This window comes from Scyliorhinus torazame, chromosome 16 (assembly GCF_047496885.1).
Source record: "Scyliorhinus torazame isolate Kashiwa2021f chromosome 16, sScyTor2.1, whole genome shotgun sequence".
NCBI lineage: Eukaryota > Metazoa > Chordata > Chondrichthyes > Carcharhiniformes > Scyliorhinidae > Scyliorhinus > Scyliorhinus torazame.
This window is the reverse complement of record NC_092722.1, coordinates 130,537,216-130,554,896: the sequence shown is the minus strand read 5'-3', so window position 1 is coordinate 130,554,896 and position 17,681 is coordinate 130,537,216. Positions and strand designations below refer to the sequence as shown.

At 47.0% G+C, this 17,681-nt stretch overlaps 2 protein-coding genes across 2 annotated transcripts in view; one reads left to right on the top strand and one right to left on the bottom strand.

The window, feature by feature from the left end:
• Positions 1 to 13,868, bottom strand: part of LOC140392299 (myoferlin-like) — a 309,204-nt gene extending 295,336 nt beyond the window's left edge. The window contains exons 1-3 of the mRNA XM_072477615.1: positions 13,676 to 13,868; positions 2,814 to 2,869; positions 2,252 to 2,343 (exon numbers count right to left, since the gene is read on the bottom strand). Of these exons, the coding sequence (XP_072333716.1) occupies positions 2,252 to 2,343; positions 2,814 to 2,869; positions 13,676 to 13,763 (236 nt within the window). The 5' untranslated portion in view covers positions 13,764 to 13,868. The remainder of the gene's footprint in view (positions 1 to 2,251; positions 2,344 to 2,813; positions 2,870 to 13,675) is intronic.
• A 75-nt stretch (positions 13,869 to 13,943) lies between these two features.
• Positions 13,944 to 17,681, top strand: part of cep55l (centrosomal protein 55 like) — a 118,421-nt gene continuing 114,683 nt past the window's right edge. Inside the window, exon 1 of the mRNA XM_072479071.1 lies at positions 13,944 to 14,122. The gene's annotated coding sequence lies outside the window, so the exon portion shown is untranslated. The remainder of the gene's footprint in view (positions 14,123 to 17,681) is intronic.

Below are 17,681 nucleotides of genomic sequence, written 5' to 3'. Positions count from 1 at the left end.
GGACACTTACATATCTAAATATTAAAACTGGCAATTGCATTTGTAATAGGTGTCTTGAATTGAATAGGTAAATGCAGCAGCCATTTTGCACAAAAGTCATGGGCGCTATTCTCCTCCCTCCTCCCCCCCCCCCGGCCGGGTGGGAGAATTGCCGGGGCGCCGCTCGAATCGCGCCACGCCGCCCCGACTCCCGCACGCCATTCACCCCCCCTCTCCCCCCCCCCCCTCTCCACCCCCCCCCCGACTCCCGCACGCCATTCACCCCCCCCCCCCCCCCCCCCCCCCCAGGAAACCAGCGGCACGCGATTCGTACCAGGCCGCTCGGGGAACCAGCGAGCAGCGATTCTCCGGCCCGGATGGGCCGAGCGGCCGCTACGACACGACAGGTTTCCGCCGGCGTCTTCCACCCCTGGTCGCTGCCGACGGGAACTCTGCGGGAATGCTTGGGGGGCGGCCTCCAATGGGGTCTGGCCCTCGATCGGGGCGCCGGCCTCTTTCCCCCCAGGGCTTCCTCCTTCTGCACGCAGCCCCAGAACACCGGCGCATGTTGGTGAGGGGCCGACGTGTGTTAGACGTTCCCCGCGCAGGATGGCACGGCCCAATTGCCCATGTGCGGGTTGGTGCGGTGCCCATTTGGCACTGCACAAGGATGCTGGAGCAGCGTGAACTGCTCCAACGCCGTGCAGGGGGCCAGAATAGGTCGTGCCTGGGCCCTGTTCGCGCCGTCGTGAAACGCGACGGTGTTCACGATGGCGTGGGCACTCAGTCTGCGCCGCGGAGAATCGCCCCCCCACGTTTCATCTCATGACTAGTAACGGTGTATTTTTACAAGCGAGTGTGTTTTCTGTGCTGGTCACCAAGAACAGATTCTCTGCTCGAAGCAACTAGACTGGTGATGATTTAAGAAGTAAAGAATTGCTGGATTGGGCCTGGTTGGAAATCATTCCAGGTGACTCAGAAGACTGAGTGGAGCGACTTTCAAACAAGACTCACCCAGGAATGGCCACGAGCCAACTGAAAAGCTGGAACGAGTTGGAATTCTCTACTTCACATATCTACTGGAGACAAGGTATGAATTATTTTGGATGTGTTACTTAGATAATGGCAAAATTCTCTTTTCTATAGTTGGGTGTATTAATTGCCTATTAAGTAAGTTAGAATTGATTTTAGTTTGTTACAGCAAGTGTCAATATTTTTTTAGTTGCTGGAAAATTGTATCTTTTTAAGCAAATTATTGGTAGCTCCAGGAATTGTAAGATCAATGGTGCCGAGGTGGAGATGGTTGACAGCTTCATGTTCCTAGGTGTACACATCAACAATCTGTCCTGGTCCACCCACGTTGACGCTATGACCAAGAAAGCACAACAGTGCTTTTACTTCCTCAGGAAACTAAGGAAATTCGACATGTTTAACTCTTAGCAATTTTTACAGCTGTACCATAGAAAGCATCCTATCTGGCTGTATCACAGCCTGGTATGGCAACTGTTTGACCCAAGAACGGAAGAAACTACAGAGAATCGTGAACACAGCCCAGTCCATCACACAAACCCGCCTCCCATCTATTGACTCAGTCTACATCCCCTGCTGCCTTGGGAAAACAGGCAGCATAATCAAAGGCACCCTCCCATCCAGGCAATTCTCTCTTCCATCGGGCAGGAACAGATTCAAAAACAGCTTCTCCCCCACTGTTACCAGACTCCTGAATGGCCCTCCTATGATCTCTCCACGCATCTTCTCTACTGTGGTAGCAGTGTACTTCATATGCTTCACCCGATGTCCATGTATTTATCATATATCCTATTTTTTTTTTCATACATAGAACGATCTGCCTGGGCTGTACGCTGAACAATACTTTTCACTGTACCTGTGTACAGGCGACAATAAATCTAAATGCAATACAGAATTTATGTCAAGAATGTCACACCACACAAGATACTTCCAGAAACTATTGTAAGATGGGTTTAGTTCAGTAGGCCTCAAGAAGAGGAGCGCAAAGTCTTAGAAGCTAACAGCTGTCTTCATGGTTGTCGTTACACACATCTGTCCAGTACAAGACTGCACTCTAGACTTGGGTCATGTGTTTGTCTACATCACCCAGCCCCATATTAACCCTTCCTATGCCTGGCCCTTGTACTACAAAACAACATTATAACACTTTAGCCAATTTCCGTATTAACACCAGTGCAGGTTTGGCAGTGCAGAATTCCAATGTTAGAAATAAATACACAAAATTAATCAAGAAAATACATACTTGTCTTTTCCGATTGTCTCATAGTCCTTAACCACAACGACAATTGATGAAGAAGCATTTAGGGACTCTCCCTTCAAATCAAATTCAATTTTCTGTACGCAAAGAAATAAGGAAATGGTCAACAAATCTCAATCCCCAATGTCTATTATTTAACAAGCTTTGTATGATGTCCATGTTAACACATGCTGAGTAACTGACATGTTTGAAAGGCAAATGGGGAACTTTAATTGTTAAGTATCTACTCAGCAAGGTTATCTGAAAACACGTAGAAATGTAGGAATATTTAAATCAGCACTTAACCCTGATGGATTAATCAATACAGATTTTTCTCAAACGTGAAATTTAGTTGAGAAGACTATTGTTTGCTTGGCACATTGCGAAAGAGAGATTTATTTAAAAATGCACTAGATCCAAGATGTTCAGACACAATAGAAGAACAAACAAGTTAAGCAACACAACCTACTGGACTGTAAGACTCAATTATATCCTTCTCTCTGCAATATCTGTTACCATATGATTGTTATTTAGTAAAAAGAAAAATGGGTTAGTGTAGCACTCTTACCTCATTCCATACTGGATTCAACTCATTATCAATTGACTTGGTTTTTTTCTTTTCACCTGGAAAAAGTTGAACATGTGTGTCACATTTGAATGTTACTTTAAAAAAATGTTTTATTCCAATTAACAAATCAATCAAAAGACGCCTGTTATAACCTGCCTACTTACCATTGGCTGGGGACTAATGACAATCCCACAATCCTGTGGGGTAAGCTTCCCCAATGAGGGGGGGGCGGAGAAACCATTAGTAAACTCCTAGTATAAATAAAGCTGGCCAGTTCACCCCCCCGCCCCCGGGTCTGAAGGCCACGCAGTCAGGTAAAGCCCCGGGGCCGGACGGGTATCCAGTGGAGTTCTATAAAAAGTTCTCTGGGATAGTGGGACCGTTGTTGGTGAGGACATTCAATGAGGCAAGGGGGCTGCCCCTGATGATGTCATAGGCCACGATTTTGCTGATCCAGAAGCGGGACAAGAACCCGGAGCTGTGTGGGTCCTACAGGCCGATATCCCTATTGAATGTGGACGCCAAACTGCTGGCCAAAATTTTGTCCTCCAGGATTGAGGATTGCGTTCCGGACGTTATTGGGGAGGACCAGAGGGGGGCTTGTTTTAAGGGAAGGTAGTTGGAGGCTGTAGTATTACCAGTTATTGCGGTACCAGAGAGAGGAATAACCATTGGCTAGACCGTGGGGTCTACCATTGGGCAATGTACATATACCCTGCCTCTCAGGGCAGGGCTAAGAACCAATGCCATCCCAGCAGCCTTCACTTCTGTAACTTCGCTGCTGGGTACAGTTCCATCTGATTAAAGCTGAATCGATATGACTCCACGTGGACTCAAGCGTATTGATTGCGTATCAGTGGCCAATATAAGAAGGCTATTAAACGTGATCATGGATGCCCCCGGAAGGTAGGGAGGTGGAGGTAGTGGTCGCAATGGATGCAGAGAAGGCCTTTGATCGAGTAGAATGGGAATATCTGTGGAAGGTGCTGGGATGGTTCGGATTTGAGCGGAGCTTTATTGACTGGGTCAGGTTGCTCTATCAGGCTCCCGTAGCGAACGTACAGATGAATAGGACAACATCGGACTACTTTAGGCTGCATCGGGGGGACGAGAGAGGGATGCCCCCTCTCCCCACTGTTGTTCGCATTAGCCATAGAGCCGCTGGCAATTGCACTGAGACCTTCAAGGGGCTGGTCCGGAGGGGTGGGGGGGAAAGAGGCACAGAGTCTCACTTTACGCAGACGACCTGCCATGCCATGCTCCTGTACACATCGGACCCAATAGAGAGGATGGAAGAAATCATGAGGATTCTGGGGGAATTTGGCCGGTTTTCAGGGTATAAACTAAATATGGGGAAAAGGGAGATGTTTGTGGTCCAGGCGAGGGGGACAGGAGAGGCGATTGGGGGAGCTGCTGTTTTGAGTAGGCAGGGGGAGCTTTAGGTATCTGGGCATCCAAGTGGCGTGGGAATGGGATCAGCTGCTCAAACTAAATCTGGCCCGAATAGACGACCAAATGAAGGATGATTTTCGAAGGTGGGACTTGCTCCCGTAGTCACTAGCTGGGAGGGTGCAGATGGTGAAGATGACGGTCCTCCCGAGATTCCTGTTTGTGTTTCAGTGTCTCCCCATCTTCATTCCGCAGTCCTTCTTTAAATGGGTCAACAAAGTGATCACTGGTTTTGTCTGGGCAGGCAAGATCTCGCGAGTAAGGAAGGGGATGCTTGAGCGGAGCAGGGGAGAGAGCGGGCTGGCCCTGCCAAACTTTAGTAACTACTACTGGGCGACAAATATAGCCATGATCTGGAAGTGGGTGATGGGGGGGGGGGGGGGTCGGCATGGGAGCGTATGGACGCAGCTTCATTGAAGGGCACCGGTCTGGGGGCGTGGTAATGGCACCTCTGCCGTTCCCGCTGGTACGATACTCCACCAGCCCAGTGGTGGTGGCGGCCCTGAGAGTCTGGAGGCAATGGAGGAGACATGTGGGAGCACCGGTTTGGTCTCCAATCTGTAATAATCACCAGTTTGCCCCGGGAAGTATGGACGGGGGGCTTCAGAGATGGCAGAGAGCAGGGATTGAGAGGATGGGGGATATGTTTATAAAGGGGAGCTTTCGGAGTTTGAGCACACTGGAGGAGAAGTTTGGATTGGCGAGGGGAAACAAATTCAGGTACCTGCAGGTGCGGGACTTCCTACGTAGACAGGTTTCAACCTTCCCACTCCTACCACCAAGGGGGATACAAGACAGGGTAGTTTGAAGAGGGTGGGTGGGAGAAGGGAGCGTCTCTGACATTTACAAGGCACTGATGGGGTCAGAGGAGACTCAGACTGAGGAGCTGAAGCGCAAGTGGGAAGAGGAGTTGGGAGGAGAGAGAGAGGATGGTCTATGGGCGGACGCATTGAATGGAGTCAACGTATCTGCAACATGTGCCAGACTCCGCCTGATACAATTCAAGGTCGTTCACCGGGCTCACATGAGTGGCCCGGATGAGCAGATTCTTTGGGGTGGAAGACAGGTGTGCAAAGTGTGCAGGAGGGCCAGCGAACCATGTCCACATGTTCTCGGCATGTCCGAAACTTAGGGGATTTTGGCAGGGGTTTACAGATGTCATGTCCACGGTGCTAAAACAAGCGTGGCACCGAGTCCAAAGATGGCGATTTTCGTGGTGTCGGAAGATCCAGGAATCCAGGAGGAGAAAGAGGCAGACGTTCTGGCCTTTGCTTCCCTGGTAGCCTGGAGATGGACATTGTTGGCATGGAGGGACACACAGCCCCCGAAGTCAGAGACCTGGCTTTCTGACATGGCTCGCTTTCTCGGTTTGGAGAAAATCAAGTTCGCCACGAGAGGGTCAATGTTAGGGTTTGCCCGGAGGTGGCAACCGTTCGTCGACTTCTGTGGGGAAAATTAATCGTCAGCAGAAGGGAGGGTTAGTTTAGCTTAGAGTAGAGGGTTAATAAAGGTGGGACCTGGAAGGGAGGAGGACGGCTTTTGCACTATGTTTGTAAATCCATGTACATTGCTTATTTTGTTGTAAAACCTAAAATACCTCAATAAAATGTTTATTTTTAAAAAATGAACTCGACCCCAGCAAGCAACCAACCGCCCCCCCCCCCTCCCCCTCCCCCTCGCTGCCGACAAACAAACCCTTGAAAAAGAGACAAAATGAGCCTCGATCTTACATAAAATCCCTCTTCTGACCCTCCAAGAGTGAACTTGGAGCTGCCCCATTAGAATTCGCTGGTGGACAGAGTGGTGAAAGGCACAACATCATCCCCCTCCTTTCCTCTCATTTGTTCTCCACCTCGGGGAAGAACCCACTCACTCATACGAGCCCAAATCATATGGTTCCTGTGCACCACCTTAAACTGTATCAGGCTCATCATGGCACAGGATGATGTCTAATTAACCCGATGCATAATTTCACTCCATGCCACCCCGCCTTGGCAACTAAGGGAAAGACGGTAGCACCTTGCATCCCAAGTCCCGAACAATGTACCCGAATTCACTCCACCTTAGCAGCTGGTATTTCTCCTGCAACTCTTCCAGTCTCGTGAATCTCCCTCCACAAACATATCCTTTACCTATTCGACCCCCTTCTCTATGCCAACATGATTCCTGCATGTGGGGGCCAGTACAGATAGCCTCCTCAGCTGGTTCCATACCTCACCGCAAAAGGGCCCCCTCAGCTGGTTCCATACCTTTAGGGGCAACACCATGACTGGGCTATTGGTGTACCTAACCAGGGAGACAGAGGGGGGGGGGGGGGGGGGGGGGAAGAGAGAGGCTGTCACCATGGTTCCTGCACGCCCCCACACAGGAGACCTTCTCCACCTGTAACCAATCTGGTCCCACCCACCCTGCCCCCACCACTGTTGCACCTTCTTCACATTATAGTAATACAGCAGTCGGCCCCCCCATCCGCTGTCCCCACCGTAAGAAAGGCCCTCCGAATTCTTGATATCTTGCCTGCCCATACAATTTCTCAAGATTAACTCAAAATGAATGCCGAAGTAAGGAATATCAAAAGGGACTGCAAATAAGAACCTCGGGAGAATGTTCATTTTTATGGCTTGCACCCTCTCCGCTAAGTTAGTGGTCAGGCAGCCTTCAGATCCCCTTTTGCCCCCTCTTCCAGCCTGACCAAGTTACACTTGTGCATAATGGTCACCTGAATTCCCAAATACTGAAACCTTGTTTTGGTCAACTTGAATGGCAAATTAGCACTCCTCCCCTGGGAATACCTCAACTCTTTGCCACTGGACTTCTCTCTACACTCTAGTACCTCAACTCTTTGCCAGACTCAAAAAACTCCCCTCGAGCAACCAAGCTCATCGCCTTCCCCATCAGGGCTACCGAGTACCGTTGGTCCAGTTCCACCATATTATCCACCAAACTCTGTCTCCGCGCCCTCTCAACCTTGCCCCCGTGGTTCTTATAGGATACAACCTCCCCTGGATCACTGCCTTTGATGTTGCATGGTGCACCACTTTGGTCGAACTCCACAGAGCCCCTCAATCACTGTGGCCACCTTCTCACAGAACCGATCTGCCAGGAGTGCCGCAACGAACCTCGACAAGGGTTTCTGGGCTCAACCCACTTCAACTCTCACGTGCACACACCACACCCCCCCCGCATTTGTTAAGGGCCACAATTCCAACCTGACACGGAACTCTCTCGACCGCCAGACCTACCTAAAATGGCCATCCCCTCCCCTCTCGCCTAAGCCGAGCCACAAAGTCACCAGTACATTTTCCCCTCCCCCAATCCGCTCAACATCACCCCTCCAACCAGCCCTTCCCTGGCTGCCCACTGCAGGCCTCTCCCCACCACTGCTTCTATTTACCTGCTGCAGGCCCCTCCCCCACTGCTTCAGTTTACTCGCATCCCTGCTAGCATGGCAGCTCCCACCTGGAGATCTACACCAAGAACCTCACCCTAACACCCAAGCCACCCCTCTCCCCAGCTTCACCCTTCGGAAAGGCACTACCACCACTTGCTCTTCCCTCTGTCCTCTCGCTCCAGAACCCCCATATTCCGCAGGAGGATTAAACATAGGCCTCGCAACCAGCACCCAAAATCAACCATAACAAAGACCGACACGTGCATAGACCGACAACTTTATAAACCTGTACATACTTATCAAAACCAAAAGAATGCCCAATATTAGCCATTCCCCACCCATACTCCCTGACAAAGTTAATTGCGTCCTTCAGCATTGTAAAATAATATTCTCTGCCCTTGAAAGTCAGAGTTTGCTGCAAAAGGGCACCATTTTGGCCCCGCTAAAACATGCCCACCCCTTGGCCAGAGTCAGCCTTTGGGAGAGGGTAATTCACAGACCCTCCCAACTACAATCTCACGTCAACTTTGCCCACCTCAGAATCTCTTCTTAAAACACATGCAACAGACGATAACCCTCTGCAACAGCTCCCCAACCCTCTGCATCCATCGCAACAACCGGTGGGCTTGCTCCACCTCCAGGGGGCTTCTTGAAAACCACCTCCTCAACAAAATCCATGGCACTCATTCCCTCCACCCTCTGGCAGTCCCATGAGTGGACTCATCCCCTCCACCCTCTGGTGGTCATATGTTCTAAAGTCTGCTGCTTGGACCGATGCTCTGTATCATCCACCTTCACCAGGCCTCTCCCTCTCCAAACACGGCCACCTCCGACTCCAACGGCATGACCTGGTCGCTGTGGTCAGATACGGCCCTTTTGACTCCAAATGGGTAGAGAATGTTTCTCTACCCATTCCAAAGTCACGGGAAGAGGAGATACTGCTTCCTCAAAAAAAAAAAAAAATGCCTTGGATCAATCCTCTTGCATGTCTAGCTGATGGTGCGTAAACACCCTCTATCATCCAAGCCTGAAATAATAGGGTAGGCGATGAAGATGTTCCAGACTTTGTACTTTGTTTCTGACGACACAGATCCTCCACCTCTTAGGCAAATGCTTTCCTCGCCTGGCTGGGTGTTGTAACCCACCGACATTCCACTCGAGAAGAAACCAACTCCCTCCAAATATTTTGCACTTTTTTCACCAAAGCACCTATTAAACTGGGTAGAAAGGGCTAACATCAAAGCAGGAGCCATCTGGTGTGCAGCCAATCAGCTCATGGCCACCCCTTGGAAGTCTCTTGCATGTTACTTAAATGTAGAGCAAGCCAATGTTTTGAAAGATTACCAGAAAATAAAAATATTAAAATGGTCTGAATTTGACCATCATTCCAATATATTCATCTTACTCAAGTCATTCTAGTGCCCTTGATTAGTGCTTTGGAAACAGACTAAAAAGGAGAAGTCTATTTGCATGCCAATTACAATATTTACTTCACATTCCAGTATGGAAACAGGTGTCAACACAATTTGGCACATTTAATGTGAAGGTGCCAAACAATAAGTAGTTTCATTCATTCTTAGGTGGCCTACCAAGTGGGAACTGGAGTTCCTAGGATAAGCAATACTCCGAGTCATATGGAATAGATTGGATAAGGGAAATAAATATTTTACAGCCAGGCCAAGAACTGTACCAGAACCACCTGTAGCATTTTACATGTTGCCATGTGCTTAATAATTTGTGAAGGATTAGATTGATAAAGATCAGGATAGACTTCTAGGAAATGCTAACTCAAAGGTAGATGTGTGTTTGTAGATTGTGCCATTGCAATTACACTACCAAAGATAATTTAACAGTCCAGCTAAATTAAAACTGGCAAGATGCTGCAAAAGATTACATAAAAAAAGATCCTAGAAATCACATGTCAATTATGGGCAATAAACGATGACCAATAAACTCCAAAGCAGTCTTTTTCAAACTTCTTTCCCCCCCGGGACCAACTTTTACCAGCCAGCCGACCTTCACGACCCACCATTTTCACTTACCTTTAATGCGACAGGTGAGCCTGCTTGGTCCTCACAATCTCACTTGCTTTGTCATTCAATGTTACAAGTCTGCAAACTTGACACGCGGAGTCTTCAAATGCCTTGGAGGGTTTTTAAACTCGTTTGCAAGTACTTCCCTTCATATAACATTAATGGGCTTTGCATCCTGATTTGCATTGGCTTAATTAATAAAGCCACACCTCAAGAAATCATCTCTATTCTGCTTTCAGTTTCTGCTTAACGGGCTGTTCATCAGAGGCCCTGGAGCTCACACCAGCACTGCTTTATCATGCCATGGATTCTCCCGAGAAGCTCTCTACAGCAGATTCAGTTGTGAGATCCTGGCCTGTGTGTTTCTGACCCTCTCTTCATTAGAAAATAATCCATCTTCACACAGCCCTATTGCTTGTTTGCAGGCAGCTAAAAATATGGAAGAATCGCTTTTCTCTGTGATTTCACGCCCAAAGCACGCACCGTGTGACATCAGTGTACATACCAGGCATGTGACCTGCTCTCTGCCGTCACTTCTGACAGGAACTCTGCAGACAACCTATTGACATCAAGAGTAGCCTGTACTGGGACAGTGCCCTGATGTCAGGAGGTGGCGGTCTGCCCCGCTGGGCACAGGGCCTGAACACGGGGCATGCATGCACGGGCAACTGATATTCTCAACCTAAAAGCCGGTCATGGCTGTTGGGCATTTCTCTCATGATCAGGAATTCCACGACCCACCCAGAGTTGGAAAAACCCTGATACCTCAGCTCCAGGGATCTAGGTTCAATTCCAGCCTTGGGTGACTGTGTGGAGTTTGCACTTTCTCTCAGTGTCTGTGTGGGTTTCCTCCGGGTGCTCCGGTTTCCTCCCACAATCCGTTAAGTGGATTGGCCATTGCCATTGAGTAGGATAGGGTGAGGGTGTGGACCCAGGTAGAGTGCTCTTTCGGCAGGACGATGCAGACTCGATGGGCCAAATGGCCTCCTTCTGCACTGTAGGGAATCTACGATGATTATGATTAACTCCTTTGCAGACACAAATTTACATTTCACAATGTGCCATAGTGAATTTCCTATTTTAATTCTTTCCATTTCCTTTATTTTAAATTATATTCTACCTTCTGCTCAGGAATGTGTAAAAGTATTGCTGAATCTACAGATTATTAGATCAGAAATTTAAAGGTTCAATATTTCCTGCACAATCTATATTTCTAAAAATTCATAATGTAGCGGTGTGAAATAAAAATCCATCATTCTTAATGGCAGACGAAGGCTGAGACCTAATATATTTGTAATTGTTGACTAGAGGATGACACTAGACTAGTTCCAATAGGAAGTATATTGTTGTAGGAGTGTTTTCTGGGATTTTCAGAGGGCAAAGGTGTGGAAATAAAGGGGAGCTTTGTTTAATAATAAACAGATAATTGTTAAATTGTTGTGTTTATTCAAAAGAAAGCCTCCACAGACAGTCCATAAGGAATGACGACACCCACTGTGACTGGGGGGTCAGCTGAATAAAATTGGCACAAGATGTACCACGAGAGTCTGGAAAAAAAAACTGGAAGGTGCTACCATCTGACCCAAGTTACATCAATTTTTTTCCAAAAATCTTCTTCCTGTTTAAGCTTGTTCTATAAAAAAACATGGATCTGAATCATAAAATAACCACTTCAATTGTTAATCTCAGCTGTTCTCACTCAACATTGTGACACACTGAATCACCCTGAAGCATCGGTAATCAGCAAGATACTACTTAGTACCTCAAAATTAACAAACATCATACTGCTCACATGTTGAGCACAAGACTGCAAATTAAACAGACTAGACCTATAGTTCACCATGATACTCTGGAAATAAATGAACACCAATTAAACTAGACAGCTTTTCTCTCTCCCAGGTCTACACAAGGATGGCATTCTGGTCCAATTAAATGCAAAAAGAGGAAGAAAGTGTTTGTGACAAGTGTACAAACTAAATTCAGTATTTTAAAAATATAGATATAATTAATACCCCTGCAAGTGGCTTAAACTTCGCTGAAAAATATGTTCAGTTTTCAATTATTTTAAAAGAGAGCAGGGTGGGAACTCATTTTGGACAGTGATGAGTGACTTGCCAGTTACATGCCCGACCGGATTGCATTGAAGTTGTCAATGTCAAACATTCAGAGATTGCAGCTGATAAGCTCAACTTTTACAATGACTGATGTGCTTCAAGATACTGAAAACTGTTGCAGCTCCAAGTTGACGGAAGAGCTGGATGGATACATACCGCGATGAGAACCATTAGGGTCAAATCTAGGATTTGAGAGGAGGGTGACCAGGTTTGTGAGGGATGGGGTGGGGCAGTTGCAATTTATACACTAAACTAGTTGCATAACTAGGGTGTTCACAAATATAGCTAACAATATTTCGAGAAGTGTTTGGTTTATGGGATAGGCTTATGGAAATGGTGTCAACAATTGCAAAATTATGTTTATACAAGATTACAATGAATATACTGTCAAGAGAAACACCAAAATAAAACAGACACTGGTTATTCATCAAGCTATTGCATCTTAATTTTACAAGGCATCAGAAGTCTGTGAATACTGAAAGATATAACCAAGGGTGGTTCATACACAGCTACCCACAAACATTCCTGAAGAAACATGTCTTCATTTTGGTTTTGAAAGTTGATAATCAGAAATTGGACACATTTTATCAGATTGAAACAAAACCCTCGGATACTTCTTCTTCCAATTTTCTAGCTTCCTTCTAAAGACATCAACTCTTTGGTAAAGCTTTGGGCATTTGCTCATTACCCTCTCTCCTCTCCCACACCCACCCCTCACCATAACTCAACAGCTGACAATTCAGTTGTGTCCCCCAACGCAGTGGGTGGGTGGCAGGCAGAGGAGGTTATCACAGCCAGATCCCATCCTACTTTCAGTTCATATTCCCACAGCAGTTCCAGCAGGGGGTTGCTGAGCAGCAAAAAAAAAACAGGAATCAAACTTTCCCCAACTGGGACAGAGCCCAATAGCAGCAACCAGCTAGAGCTCCTCAGTACCAGCCAGGAACCACAGCTCTGCAGTTCAAGGGCAACAAGTAAAAGGTGTCCATTTTTGTTATGTATACAATTGTTCTATCCCGTCACCAACAAAAAACTCAGCGAAATGCCAATCCCAGTCCTCAATAGGATATATACCTTTATCTTGTTACAACTGGTAGATTCCTGCTTGTGCACACAGTAGGGGATAGGAGAGAATAGCCATGGGGGCCTACAGTAAATTCGGGAGGTTTACTCCAACTGGGACACAAGTTTCTCTGCCGGAGTTCCTTTATGGCTTGATATGCACTACATACAAATATTTTTTGTAACCAACATTGACCATATTTAGTTAACCAGAGGAAGTTGGGCAAATTATAGTTAACCGGAAGAAGTTGGGCAAATTATGAGCTCCGAGAAGTGGAAAGTTTTGTAAACATCTGTAAAACGTTATGAAAACACAAGGGTTAGAAGTGAGCAAAATAATTTCAGCATTAAAATAAGCCATCTCCAAGGTAACGTCGGACTTCAAATGCAGTCATTCTCAAAAGGAAGGGGGTGAGTCACCCCGCAAGAACTAACTTCAGCAGTTGTTTTCCGAGCTCTTAAAAAAAATGACCACACCTTAGGCAACACAGGCTTCGGTGCTGCATTTGCATTAAAGGAGGCTTGGGTGGAATATAAATGGGACAGCGATGATTTAGTTAAAAAGTTCTGATATGTCCAAAGCAGAAACATCGATCATGTGGAAGCGTAAAGGAGCGTTGGGGTGGACGACTGAGGGTTCACCATACATCTGCAATTCATCAACCATTAAAATACCAAACAATTTCCAACGATTGTAATGGAATCATAAACAGGTTTCACTCGGCCAAGCTCTATTTGTACGATGTGCCGTTAGTTTTTAAAAAAATGGATGTTTGGTGTATGCATAGTTCGGTTACATATTAACACACTCACCTTTAAAAGTGACCGTCGCTATTGGGTCCGGTGTCCCAAATTTTGAAGCAGGGAGGTTACTGGCTGATTCTAGCAGTAAACGAAGCATCTCGGCGTCCCCCAAGCAGCAGACAGGCGTCTACAGCAACTGCATGCAATCTGACATCTTCACCAAATCTGCCAGCTCTCCTGCAGTGAAAGGGGAAATGATTCAGTGGTTCCTAATGAGTTCTTTAATAGGAGATGGAGAACTTGAGGCGGATTGGTTAACACACCTGTAAGCCGACACCTGCGTCACCTAGTCAAAGAGCTAGCACCGAAAGCCAGACAGGAGGGTTTTTAATGCTGTGAAATCCATTGCCACGTAGCACAAACATGAAAAGAAACTTCTTCAAAAATAGTGGAAACGTTCATAGACACGCCTCGGGGATAGCCTTGTTTCAAGTGCTGGAGCGTCACAGCTGAAGGGTAAATTGTGTGTGTTTTTTTGGGGGTTGAACCCACATCATGTGGTCCAATAACCAGTGACAAGGTCAGTCGGTTAAAACAATCCCGTTCTCCTGCTGTCAACGGTGGGAATTGTTCAGGTTACAACCAGACTGCAGATTATTTGTCTTTAAAAGACTGTGCCTCAAATGTTTTTTTTAAAGGGGACTCTCAGGGCTCTGGTCGGCCACGGTTGGCATTCCAGAGCTAAACATGATCAGCCATGTCTCGCAGTTTGATCAGATTATAAAGCAGCCAGGGAATGGTAAAACACTGATTCAATGAAATCACGGTTACCACTGCCATTTCTGCAGCGCACACCCATTTGCTGTTCAATTTCAATGGGCGGGAACTTGGATGAATGGCAGTGACTGTAGCCAATAACATCAAGAAAACAAAATTGCCTCCGGTCTCTGGAGTAGTGTGTGCAGTTTTATGTTTTCACATTTAAGAAAGGATATCCTTGCATTGGAGGCGGTACAGCGAAGGTTCGCCAGATTAGTCCCTGGGATGAGGGGGTTGTCCTATGATGAGAGCAGGCTGGGAGATTGGGACACTTTCAAACATAAACAAAAGGTTACTAAAAAAAGTAATAAAAAGGCTAGGAAAACTACGAAGGAAAGCTAGCGCAAACTATCAAAAAGGACAGCAAAAGCATCTTTAAGTACATAAAAGGAAAGCGAGTCGCTAAAGTGAATGTTGGTCCCTTGGAAGATGAAATGGGAGAGTTAATAATGGGGGACACAGAAATGGCGGAGACACTAAATCAATATGTTGCCTCAGTTTTCAGGGTGGAGGCTAGGAATGGGTAATTCAGAGGTAATAGATGGAACTTAGAACAATCAGCAACAATAGGGAAAAAGTACTCAATAAACTATTGAGATTGAGGGCAGACAAGTCCCCTGGGCTTGGTGGCCTACATCCTAGGTTAATGAAGGGAGTGGCAGTGGAGATAGTGCATTCATTGGTTGTAATATTCCAAAATTCCCTGGACATGGGAAAGGTTCCAGTGGATTGGAAAAATGCTGATGTTTATTCAAAAAGGGAGGAGGCAGAATGTGGAAAATTATAGACCAGTTAGTTTAACATCTGTTGTTGGGAAATTGTTAGAATCAATTATTAAGGAAGTAATATCAGGACATTTGGAAAGTCAAAATGCAATCCATCAGAGTCAGCATGGTTTTAAGAAGGATGTTTAACTAATTTTCTAGAGTGGCACAGTGATTAGCATTGCTGCCTCACAGCGCCAGAGACTCGAGTTTGATTCTGACCTCGGGTGACTGTGTGGAGTTTGCACATTCTTCCTGTGTCTGTGTGGGTTTCCTCCAGATGTTTTGGTTTCCTCCCACAGTCCAAAGATGTGCAGGTTAGGTGGATTGGCTATGCCACATTGCCCCTAGCTAAGGTTATGGGGATATGGTAGGGGTTTGGGCCTAGGTAGGGTGTACTTTCAAAAGGTTGGTGCAGACTCGATGGGCCAAAATGGTCTCCTTCTGCACTGTAGGGATTCTATGATTCTGCGAAGATGTAACAAGCCAAGTGGATAATGGGGATGCTGTAGATGTAGTATATCTGGACTTCCGGAACGCATTTGATAAGGTGCCGCACAGAAGATTAACCCCAAGGTTAGGTCACATGGGGTTAGGGGTAATTTACTAACTTGGACAGAAGACTGGCTGATGGACAGAAGATAGAGAGTTGGGAAGTTCTTATGTTTTGTATTTTAAGAAAGATCTATTCTGTCTAATTCCACCTTACAGCTCTTGGTCTGTAGCCCTGTAGGTAACAGCACCTCAAGCACAAATTTGGTGTTCTTAATTAATAATGGGATTTCTTGATTAATAAAGAGATCAGGGGTTATGGCGGGAAGGCAGGAAAAAGGGATGAGGAACATATCAGCCAAGATTGAATGGCGGAGCATACGCGATGGGCCGAATGGTCCAATTCTGCTCCAATATCTTGTGGTCTTATGGAGAGGTTGAGAAAATTGAGTCTATAATTCTCTAGAGTTTAAGAAGAATGAAAGGAGATCTCATTGAAACATGTAATTTTGGCCTATTCTGCCCAATCTGCATTAGAAGGTTCAGTTTCTGTATTTTAAGTTGTTCTTCAAGGTGTGTGTGTGTTTTTAGCCTGGAGAATAACCAGGCAGATTTTTGTAATACACCTGAGATAAACAGAAGATATAATTTGAGTACTGATGCACGATCAATCACCACTGAAGCGAGATTGTCGTCCAATTGAAGGCTTTAATGAACAAGTAGTTACCCCAGCAGCTCCGGTACAGAAATGACTGCTGTGAGTGAAACACAGACTCTTATGCTCCGCCTGCTGGGCGGAACCAGCAGGCAGGTTCTACCACTCATACTACAGTATAAGGTACATCCCACCTAGGTACCGCGATAATCCTAATATAGCCTACCACATTCACCCCCTGTTTAAAAAGGAGCCCGGCGGGGGTGGTGGCCTTGCTTTTACAGTGGTAGAGGTTATAGCGGTACCCTTTGGTGCCTTTACATGCAATACACATATTTACAGACAATTATTTACAAGTTCAATTTACAATGAAACTATCAGCCGGTCGGGGGCCCTGGTCGTCCTCTGCGATCGTCGCAGTCCCGGCGGTGATGCTGGCGTCGGCTCGGGCATCCGGGGCTCTGGGAGCATTTCGTCTTCAGCTTCATCGCATCCGGATGGGGCCAGTGGGAGGATGGATCCTCCTGGGAAGGGGGCTGCGGTGGTGTGCGCTGGTGAAACAATGGTTGGGGTTGGTGGGGGGGGGGGGGGGAGGGGTGAGGGTGGGATCCAGCGGGGGCCAGATCCCGGAGGGGGATCATGTCTTGTCGGCTGTCAGGGAGCGTCACATAGGCGTACTGGGGGTTAGCATGGAGGAGATGTGCCCTCTCGACCAGTGGGTCCGACTTGTGGGCCCGTACGTGTTTGCGGAGTAGGACGGGTCCAGGGGCTTCCAGCCATGTTGGGAGTGAGGTCCCCGAGGAGGACTTCCTAGAGAAGGCAAGGAGACATTCATGAGGTGTTTCGTTGGTAGTAGTGCACAGTAGTGATTGGATGGAATGAAGTGCATCGGGGAGGACCTCCTGCCATCGGGACACTGGGAGATTCTTGGACCAGAGGGCCAGTCGGACGGCCTTCCAGACTGTCCCATTCTCCCTCTCTACCTGCCCATTTCCCCATGGTTTGTAAATGGTCGTTCTGCTGAGCAGGAATTGACGCAGCTCGTCACTCATGAAGGATGACCCCCTATCGCTATGGATGTAGGCGGGGAAACCGAACAGGGTAAAGGTGCTGTGGAGGGCTTCAATGATGGTGGCAGCCGTCATGTTGGGACAGGGGATGGCAAAAGGGAACCGGGAATACTCATCAATCATGTTTAAGAAATACGTGTTGCTGTCGGTGGAGGGAAGGGGCCCTTTGAAATCCACGCTGAGGCATTCAAAGGGGCGGGAAACCTTCACCAGGTGTGCTTTCTCTGGCCTGTAGAAATGCAGCTTGCACTCCGCGCAGATTTGGCAATTTCTGG